At 43.4% G+C, this 10,798-nt stretch overlaps 1 protein-coding gene across 1 annotated transcript in view; it reads left to right on the forward strand.

Moving 5' to 3' along the window:
- The window catches only part of T265_13292 (hypothetical protein), a gene marked incomplete at both ends in the record, with an annotated part of 39,254 nt that extends 28,810 nt beyond the window's left edge, over positions 1 to 10,444 (forward strand). Inside the window, 3 exons of the mRNA XM_009168133.1 lie at positions 4,615 to 4,704; positions 6,067 to 6,183; positions 10,166 to 10,444. Coding sequence (XP_009166397.1) covers positions 4,615 to 4,704; positions 6,067 to 6,183; positions 10,166 to 10,444 — 486 coding nt within the window. The remainder of the gene's footprint in view (positions 1 to 4,614; positions 4,705 to 6,066; positions 6,184 to 10,165) is intronic.
- Between the last annotated feature and the right edge of the window lie 354 nt (positions 10,445 to 10,798).

Consider the following 10,798-nt stretch of genomic DNA (forward strand, 5'->3'; position numbering starts at 1 on the left):
AGTTTCCTTCATGAGAACAGTGTGAGTTTTAATCATAGGTCTGTAGGTATCCAAGTCAGTTTGCTGTATGCCGAATCAGCCCCTCTGGGGATCCAAAACGACCAGAAATTATTCGAATGCAGTCGCGCAGATGATTCAGCATTTGGTCTCTAAATGTTGTCATCAGTTTGGTAATCAAGTCATCGAAGTTACCTTTTATAGGTCTCAATTCGTTGGATAAAAAAACTCCTAATGAAAGGTAGTAATGGACATTCAAAGTGAAAAGCAGACAATAGACGCACTTCATTACCGGAGTTAGAAAATAAGTTCAGAAATTCGATACAATTAAATGGAACAAGTACCAAGTACTTGAAATAAATTGCAAACGCAGGTAGATTTTGAGTGTTCTATGTAGTTTTGAGTGTGCTAATTTTTGAAGGACAGATACATAAAATGTTAGGGAAGCGTGGAACAAATCAAAATTAATTCCTCTGTTTTAACATCGTCCATTAAGTGAAGCCTATCTAGACTAAAACGTTGAGAAGCACTGTACAGATGTTTCTTCCAAATTGGGAATCATAAGTAGTATCTCACGAAACTCCTGGGAGTCTCCAAACCACGTCCATCCGGTTAGCATCTTGAACACCTAATCGTTCCATCATGACTGGCTGATCAGTAGTGTGGTTAACAGGATGCATCGCCGCCGTCACCTCCATCTTTTCCTCGAAGTACACACGAATGTGAACGGGATAGTTTTCACACTGGAAAGATCTGGTACGGCTGCTTTGGGAGACCAGGCTTTGAGCTTCGGAGGTGGTAGCGCCGCCGCCGACACTTTTACGGTTTTGTGTGTTTAAATCTGGCACCATTTTTTATCATTTTTATCACAGAGGCTGAAGGATTTTCCTATCTAGGGACGCCCACAAAAGGACTCATTAGGAATTATTGCTGTCCACTTGATGCTGGAGGAAGCCACAATCTTAGTTCTTTTATTGATCTGTGAATCATAAACTTCTGTTGCTGTCTTCTACACATTCTTAACTGTACGTCTCGCACAAACTTGTCGTCACAGCACACTTGCTGGACTTGGATGGATCAGCAGTGAGAATCGTAAACCTATTCACTTTGGGACGAAATCTCAAGTGCATTGTGCCTTTCGGAGTTCACTGCATTTCAGAAAACAAATCAGTAGTGAATTGTTCTTTTGATTCAAATCTTCTCAGGTCACTTTTAAAGGTGCCGAAACTGTTACTTTTCATCAGTTCAGCTCAGTATGTTGTTATCTGCAAATTACCATTACGAATTCCCCGTCAGACTAGAGCGTCTGTGCGATGTTTATTCTGGATCGGTGTATGTAATGAGAAGCTTGGGACGTAACCCTCGCTGCAGTGTAACTCATCGGGTAGCAGTCAGTTCCTCCAACACATCTCTGCTCGCCACACTTTCACAACAGTAAAGTTCATCTCAAGTTTTATCCGTTCCATGCATGGTCAAGCAAACCTTGCTAGCGTAAGCCAGGTAGACACGTATGCTATCTAGGTGTACTTGCAGGTCACACGTACATGTTGGCCCACCATACAGGCCAAGGTACCACAGGAGGGTGATACTCCACGCACACGTGATCTGAATGATTCATTCTGATCAGCACCAACCCAGACGCATCAGATCAGCAACCTGATCTTCATGTATTCTATGGCTTATTCGGATAATAAAGGCGTTTAACCGTGTTCTGAAAAAGTGGTATTTGAATCCCCGATACACAAGAGTGGCGGAACTGCTTAGTAAAACTTTAGATGACAATACACCACAAAATAATCGGAGGAAAATTTGATGACTTCCAATCATCTGGCCTGTCGAAACAGGCATTTTTAATGTTGCTGGTTTGCACTCTGGGCTGGATAATTTGATTGCAAACGTTTCATCACAAATAGAGGTGACATCAACAATGTGCTATTGGGGAGTCGAGTGAAAGGTGGTGTTGCGTCAGTGTTTTGGGGTTGAGTAGTGGTGCGTGCTGCTAACCAGGGATGACATTCGACCACCATTGGTAATTCGGCCAGTCGATTCTATTGGTTGGCTTATTATACTGTGTCTTGATTGGTCAGTGACCACCTGGCTATTCAGAGGTCATCTGTTGCTTCTTAGGCTTCAAATTTGAATACAAAATGTCCTTTCTTTCATGCAATAAACACAAAAATGAGGGTTTCGCCACTTGGTTTAATTATTTATCAGCTTTGAGCCATGGCACTTAAAACAAATGAGCAGAGTCAAGCAAAGTTTGGTAAAAGCAAACAGCTTGAAAAGTTTGAAGAAATCAAGGGAAATGGGTGCTTAGATGATGAGTGCAGCCTTCATTTATATGGACGAAATTTGGTCATCAGGTTGATGGCTATTACGTTCTTGTGGTGACATGCCACTTTAGCTCAGGAGTTTCGCGGAACTACTCCACGTAGCATCACAAATCATCGAGAGACTTTGTGAGGCTTTTGACCTCAGCACAGTACAGTTTGCGCATATCCGGCATGTAACAGCACAGTTTGTAGCAGAACGGGTCATTCCTAACAAAGAAACTGCCCTCTAATTTGGGCCGTTGTGCTACCATTGTTCGATTCACCGTATTTAGTTCGTGTTATGCAAAAAGACTGGGTTTTCCATGCTAAGCGATAAAGATGCGTTTTCACAAATTGAACGATCAAAGCTGCTGAGTAGTAAGAATGCAGACTATCGGGCTGAAATGGGACTGATTCTTAATGTACGGATCTGCCTTCATATAGAATTTTCTAGTGGACACTTGGTTTGGCGCGCGCGTCAAAATTCGGTGACGAAAACTGTGGATTTCTACGGTCACGTATATTTAGTGATCCCGTGGAGATCAGTGAAAGAATGTGAACGTTTAACTGCAAAATCAGCTGGTTAGACCCTACTACATCCTTCCAACTGGACAGCACATAATCCAATTGACTCTTCTTTGAGGAGGTTTTGATAACAATACACACTGCTGGAGTAAAAAACAAAATATTTTTCACAGGAACTCGTTCAAACTGGGCAAACACGTTTACGCCAACATCGAAGACGGAAATTTTGAAAACAAGGCACTACTGCAACACATAATTATGGAGGCAAAATTGGAAAGGCACGAGAACAGTGTGTTCATCGAAAACTTAAAGGTTGGAAAAATTAATGGGAAAACAGATTCACGTGAGACTACTTGTCATAAAAGACCTAGTTTGCTGTAAATGAGTTGATTCGTGAACCAGATGTATCCCAAAGCTGAGTCGCGAAATGTCCCTGGCAGTTCTCAATCACAGTGACGTCCCACAGTAGGCGAGGATGTGACATCGCCCAACCTCAAATAGATGGTATTCCGACTACATCAACACACCGTTTTCGTATCGGGTATGCCTCAGTAATAAATTTCAGTTTTGATAGGAGTTGGTGGCCTGGCGATAAAGAGCGCTGCCATTGAGTAGTAAGAATGCAGACTATCGGGCTGAAATGGGACTGATTCTTAATGTACGGATCTGCCTTCATATAGAATTTTCTAGTGGACACTTGGTTTGGCGCGCGCGTCAAAATTCGGTGACGAAAACTGTGGATTTCTACGGTCACGTATATTTAGTGATCCCGTGGAGATCAGTGAAAGAATGTGAACGTTTAACTGCAAAATCAGCTGGTTAGACCCTACTACATCCTTCCAACTGGACAGCACATAATCCAATTGAATCTTCTTTGAGGAGGTTTTGATAACAATACACACTGCTGGAGTAAAAAACAAAATATTTTTCACAGGAACTCGTTCAAACTGGGCAAACACGTTTACGCCAACATCGAAGACGGAAATTTTGAAAACAAGGCACTACTGCAACACATAATTATGGAGGCAAAATTGGAAAGGCACGAGAACAGTGTGTTCATCGAAAACTTAAAGGTTGGAAAAATTAATGGGAAAACAGATTCACGTGAGACTACTTGTCATAAAAGACCTAGTTTGCTGTAAATGAGTTGATTCGTGAACCAGATGTATCCCAAAGCTGAGTCGCGAAATGTCCCTGGCAGTTCTCAATCACAGTGACGTCCCACAGTAGGCGAGGATGTGACATCGCCCAACCTCAAATAGATGGTATTCCGACTACATCAACACACCGTTTTCGTATCGGGTATGCCTCAGTAATAAATTTCAGTTTTGATAGGAGTTGGTGGCCTGGCGATAAAGAGCGCTGCCATCAAAATGACCTCACTGTCGTAACGTCAGGGTGTTCCAGCGAGGTCACGTGCGAAACTCTTGGTAAATGAGTGCTGTGATTTATGTTGGTAATCAATAATCGAAAAATTCTAATCACCACAAGACATTCAGTTTCAGGAATGAGCTAGGGCATGTTGGTCTAGTGAAATTGCCTGACTTCTCTGTATAGTATGACCTTCAGAAGTGCCGGGGTGTGGCTTGTCACGTCTCTACAGCGGGTTATTACCTATTCCAAATGTGTATTCATTCCATTTGTCCCATGGTACAGATTTTCTCTGAGAAACTGAAGGGACTTCAAACATCCTAAACAAGCTGTTCAATGAAAATTTCCTTTGGCAACGTCCACTGTTCTATACTCACAGAACGGGTGTCTTTGCCGTGTTACTTTTTAGGCAATTGGAGCAGTTTGTGAACAGGGCCAAGACTGTTCTCGTTTTTGCTCTACAGGTGACGGAGAAATTCCCGTGAGTGAAATTCATATTGTTTAAAAATGTTGGTGCCAAAAGGGCTAAGTTTACGTATAAAATTCGGAATCCCTGACAGGCAACAGTCGAGAAAACAGGGCTACAAGTGGCTTTTCCGTTGGTGAAAAACGTTCAGCTGTAACGCCCTCTCGGCGCTTAGATGCCAGGCCACCCGAAGGAAGCACGACGGCTGGGATACTTCCAGGTTGCCCAAGTCTAGACAGGGGAAGTCGAGTGGCAGAGGTCGTGTTCGAGCCACGGACCTTCTGGTCCGTAAATCTGTGTTCTAACCATTCGAGCCATGTCGCCCATTTCAGTTCTTTTAACTATCACCTAGATGTTCCAGTTTCGGGAAGCTGCATTATGGGAATGCGGGCTCCTAATCATTATTGCCAAATTGGTAGGATTGTCCTCCTGACTTGAGATTCTCAACTCCAACGAAATAGAGCAGCGACGAATACGGACAATAGTTGTCGTGGAGTGCCAGTGTCCTACAGTTGAATAATCTCATTTTCATATTTTCAAGAAGACTAAAAGTACCTTGGGCCTTCAGAACAACTTTTTTTGGTTTCTAAACGGTCCTAACCAGGCACGAGAAACGAAGCAATAAGAGGGTTTTGCTTTCATTAGGCGAATCTGAATGCGGTCATGAAGAGTAGAAAAACGGACCCAAGTTGTTTGATGGGGCGAATAAAAGGACCTAATTTATCTCCTCAACGACGCAACTGAGGAAGCAGTTCTATGTTGACCTGCTGTTACAACTAGTATCCATTTGATCAATTCAAACTGAAGTTTTGAATCTGAAAAATGCCTAATAGGTAATTCAAGGTCATCACGTGTGCTTTCATCAAGCAGCCCATGTGTTTAGCTGTTGGTGGTTGTTGGCCTTGTTGAATTCACGCTCGCATCACTCTCGTTTGAACAATCGTCCTCCTGTCCTGCCGCTATCATTCCGGTGCGTGCACACCGAAGGGTTGAGCACTGGACTCGGGTTTCACTCTTACTGGGGCCCATCGGAAGTGCCTGGGTTTGAACTCTGCACATCTGAAGTGCGAGGCGAGTATATCTTCACGACCCCACCATCGCTTTCTGGAGAACCTGAATTTTCAAGCCTGAATGGGTGAACATGTTCACACCTGGGTGTTGTGATTGGTTTGCACGATGGCTCGAACGACGATCCAGTCTTGGCTGTGTCGACCGATCGGTCCGCCTGTCAGGTATCCCAGTCAGGTAGCGCTACAGACGCTTGAAACCGGCTAGACAACTTTTAGATTAAGTGCACAGTGACGATCCATGGGAATATTCAAGCAATTTTCGGGTAAACTGTAGATGATTGTCGTCTTTTCTTTTTCAAAAGTCCAGGACTCACCTTATTTCTAGACACACGGAATCAATACTGGTCTCCTCCTACTGAATCTGAATGAACTCAGACGTCTGGAATGGTGGAACATGACAGATGTGGACGGCCAAACAGAGGCGATTCAACTCACCGACCGGGTACGTGTCAAAACCGGTTATCGATCTTATTCAACCATTTTCGCAAATACTGTTCTTCCCAGAAGAGAGTCGTTACTGAGGGTTGACAGAAGGAGAAACGCCAACTCTAACAGAGAGATAGTCCTATTCAATTCAGCGTAGTCAGCCAGGTTTTAGTGATAGTCCGAGGCAAAAACATCAGTGGTTTTCAACATATTCCACCGAAATATTCTGCGAAAGATAAATTCAAACAATTTATGTCTGCGTTCCTTGCATTGATATTCGACTAACAGTGGTTGCAGGGATAATTATCCATTGATACAAGTCGGAACTGTTTAGGGCGTGTACTGTACCATTCATGAAAACGCGTTATTTTCTGTTCCAGGCGATATTTGTCTCTAGGAGTGCTAGGAGCATCACATGCCAACTTGAAATGAAGGAAGTTACAGTCCAGCGGAGTATAATGAGTTCTTCGCAGCTTCCTGGCCGGGATCCACATGATCCTGCTTGCGAATCCTGCAAGACGTGACACGTAAGCAATCCCAGTGATGCCTTCGCGGAGGAAATTCCTTGCCCTGAAACGAGCTTAGAGTTCCGTCTTGTGGCTGATTCCAATGCGCTCCACTTCAGGTGAAGTTAACTCAAGCCAGAGACATCGTCAATAGATGAACCTCCAGCCTCTACTTTAAGGTAAAGACAATTCCAGAGTAATAGAATCAAAGGACGCACCAAGTGGTGATGAAATCACAGGATGTATAAATGAGGACCTGTTTTGAAAACTAGGGTTTATGAGTGGGTTTCTTTCCTTGGCTGAATGAATTTTCGAGGTAAAATCGCACCCAAACACTTGACAGAATAGAGTTTTTGGGTTTTTAGTGGATATTTCGTTTTGTGAGTGAAACCAATCCATGCTGAAAGACTGAGAAGCACTGTTGCCTTTCGAGTTGATGGGTATCATGTGTTTGAAGCACGCATACAAGATCCAAGCCTGCATCATGCACTTTAAATCGCCAGCGACAAAGATCCAAGCCTGCATCATGCACTTTAAACCGCCAGCGACGAACTCAACTCCTTCATCTGTCACTCTCCATGAGCTCGGTGACCCAGAAGCGATGGCTGGTGGAAGTACTGTGTGGAAGTATGCTGGTTCACCCTTGTACTTCAGTCACAAAAACCACATCACCCGGTCATGTGTTGACTGACTCCTCGAGTGACGTCTCAGGTGGAATTTTCGGGACGAAATGTCCATTGTAAATTCTCAAATGCCTTCACACTACTATCAATCAATAAGTAGCTCAGAGGAAGAGTATAATTCACCAATCGTACTTCAGGAATGAATTTGTCCTAAAACTGTGTTGTTTCCATTGGATTGTTCGACTTGACCAGCGGACTCAGGGCCCTAGGTTCCCTTCATTCATGACCCCCGTCCATGATGGTAAAGTCATCACCTTTTGTAGTCGTTGTGGAGCAAGCCGCTGGCACCAAAGAAAGTAGATTCAGGATCGCGACAAAAGTCAGGTTGCGCTTATGCTGTGCTCACCGTATAGAATAAATATGCAAACTAAGCCTTCAATAGCAGTAACCATGTCTTTCGAATTTAGCAATTTTGGTAATGAGCAGGCTCCCTTGAAGTCCATTCTTGGGTAACAGTGTGAACAGCCCAGGGAGTTGTTCTTCTTATAAACTTTTGGTTTCAGCCTAAGACTTTGGTGGTTATATCTACTAAATGCCACATCCTTTGAACAAATGATTCAAAGTGCCATTAAATGTATTTACAAGAATTTACAATTTTGAGGTACGATCTGATGTAACACCCTTTCCATGCTTAGCTGCCATGCCATCCAAACGAAGCACGAGGTCTGTGATACTTCAAGGTTGCCGAAGTCCAGACATGGGTCGTCGAGAGGCATAGGTCAGGTTTGAACCACGGACCTTTCGGTCAGTAAATACGCGCTCTAACAACTAGACCGTCTCGCCCACTAGCATTCTCAGGGTGGCAAGCGGATGTTGCGGACGAAACAGGTAGTCATTTGCAGTCGTTTTTGTCAAACATTGGGAAGTTTGAACAGAGAAAATGATTAAGCTGCAGGATTTGTGTCGCTGATGTAGTGGGTGTACGGTCTTCTTTCTCTTGGACAGTGGGGTGAAGCATGGCTTTGTGTCAACCCAGCGAACCCTTACTGCGATGGCCTAATTTCCAGTACATCTAGGCTGTCTAAACAAAACCAGCTTTCCGAAATCATGGCAAGAGCAGCGCCCTTGTGTGCGTCCTGAATCAGCTTAACTGCGGGGTCATCCCAACCAACAAGCAAATGTTGCTTGGTATCATTGGTGGAATGGGCATTCTAACGACGTTTTCGTTTTTTTTCTCGTATTGATTCGCGGTACGAGGAATCTTCTGAACCAGTTCTCTGCTAAACGGGTGGCGCTCGATAAATTTGCATTCGATGCAAAAACGATAAAGGGTTTTAAGTATGTCTAAAGGTAGGATATCAGTGAGTTCAGCTTAGGGTGAAATTGTGGGCCACTACAAAAAAATCTGCTAATTTTGAGATATTTTTTTACATTCATATGAATATTGCAGTTTTTTATTGCTATCTTAAAGTCTAATCTCACCATAGAGGTCGGTGTTCAGGATAGTCCACAGCACTTTTTTATAGACTGGTAATAAACCTTTGAAATAACTTTCATTAGAACAGTAGCTGATCGAAACGTACTGGCTGTCAGATCGTACCATGATGTGAACGTGTTCCACTGCGATGAAAATCTTTTAGGGGAACAAACGCCTGCATGGAACTTAGCACACCTTTTTGTGGTTATTCAAGATGGATCACTGACCGCACTGACCCAACTACGGACGCCGATCAAACACATATGGGGGGATGTTGTGATGACGTTCTCATGCGGACGTTCCTAGCATATGGTTTTGAAGATCACTGCCAGTAGTCTCAGTATACTAAGTGTCTAAACTGGCAAGTGTGACCACTTGGGAAAATTTGTGAATTGCACATTCGATGCTCCATTGATACACGGTTCCACGGGTTTGTTTTCAACCAAACAAAAGTTGAGAAACAAATCTGATCTACTCAATCCTGCAAGCTAAGGATGAAAACCTTTTCATCAGTAGTTATCGCTGATTATGGCCTCTTCATCAGGGGGTGGCAGCATTTCCACGAAAAGTTCAACTCTAATGGAGAAGAACATCTTCTGTTGGATGCTCACTTATCACTGTTCAGAGTTGGTTAACTTCAGGTAAATTTTAAAGTTTAGAGTCGTATTGTCAGCCGTATGAATGAATGGCAGATCCTTCCCATTAACCAGGAAATATTGTGATGAAACAAAAGCGAATCGTTCTCGCGTCTGTCTCACTGTACTCTGTTGGTACAGACCAAAACCTACGGCTAACGGCAATGGACCTCTAGATCCCTCCTGATGGCCAAATAACTTGTAATTTAGTCTACTAACTGACTTGAACTTAGATAATAGCCCACACCATCTTGATGGAAATTCCCAACTAAAATCACGAATTTTTTTGCGCAAGCGTCGCTTATCAAGAGTAATAACCGTGCTTAGAGCTGTTCTGGAGGTCTTGAACGAATTCTTTAACGCTGAAACAAAAGTACAACGAGGAACGGAGACACATGTGTTCGGTTGGTATTGCCATATATCACAAGGTCTGATCATCACCAACAGATAAGTTGACCTGTAGCCGCCAACTATTTTTATAATCATGATAGATTTGTCAAGCATCAATTTCCATCTTTATCTGTAGGTTATTCCGACCAGCATGAACCGTTTTTTACTATTCATTGTTTTTTTATTTGAAAACTTTATGGATACAGTCTCGATTCTTACAATTACATGGGCCTGCTGGGCACTCTACATTAGCTAGAACACAGGTGTCGGGTTTACTGGTTGGTTGGGCGAAGTTCAGTGGCAGATGTTCAGTTTTTGTTTACGGTCGTCCCTGTAACATATACAATTTTTCTGGACCCGTTTGCAGGATCTGATCAACCGGATATTGGAGAGGAACGTCAACCTGTACTACAAGTTACCGTGTCAATGGAATGTCCAAATAATCGCCGACTCTGGCTTGGATTGCTGTCCCTTCTACTGGATTGAACGACGTCCTGAGGAGGATGACTGTGTAAACACTGAAGATGACGATCAAAATTACATTCCTATGGCCCGTGCAATTCAATTCAACATCGATCGGAGAACGGAGTTGAATTTCTTTATCAACGGCTATTCAGCGGACGATGTTACACTTGTCTTGAGTGCAGGTAGTATACATATATATATATACTACTCTATACGCGAAGCTCTCCATTTGGCGAACTTCTTTGAGCGCTGTGTGCTCGAAGTGGTTTGCTATGGAGAAGCATGTGCGTAGATCGTGTAGCGTTGATCGTCGATGGCCGGTTCGCTGAGCTAAGCAGTTTGATTCCAATCAAATCTCAACGGACAGACCAAGGACTAACAACGCTACCTGGACTACCGACATTCTCCTCTATTTTCTATAGAGAAGAATGTCGGTAGCTCAGGTAGCGTAGATGGTCGTTGGCTTGTTCGCTGAGCTGGGCAATTTGGTTGCAAACATTTCATCACCGATCGATGTGCGTAGTTGTGCGTAGCG

The sequence above is a fragment of the Opisthorchis viverrini genome (assembly GCF_000715545.1).
Source record: "Opisthorchis viverrini unplaced genomic scaffold opera_v5_52, whole genome shotgun sequence".
Taxonomy (NCBI): domain Eukaryota; kingdom Metazoa; phylum Platyhelminthes; class Trematoda; order Opisthorchiida; family Opisthorchiidae; genus Opisthorchis; species Opisthorchis viverrini.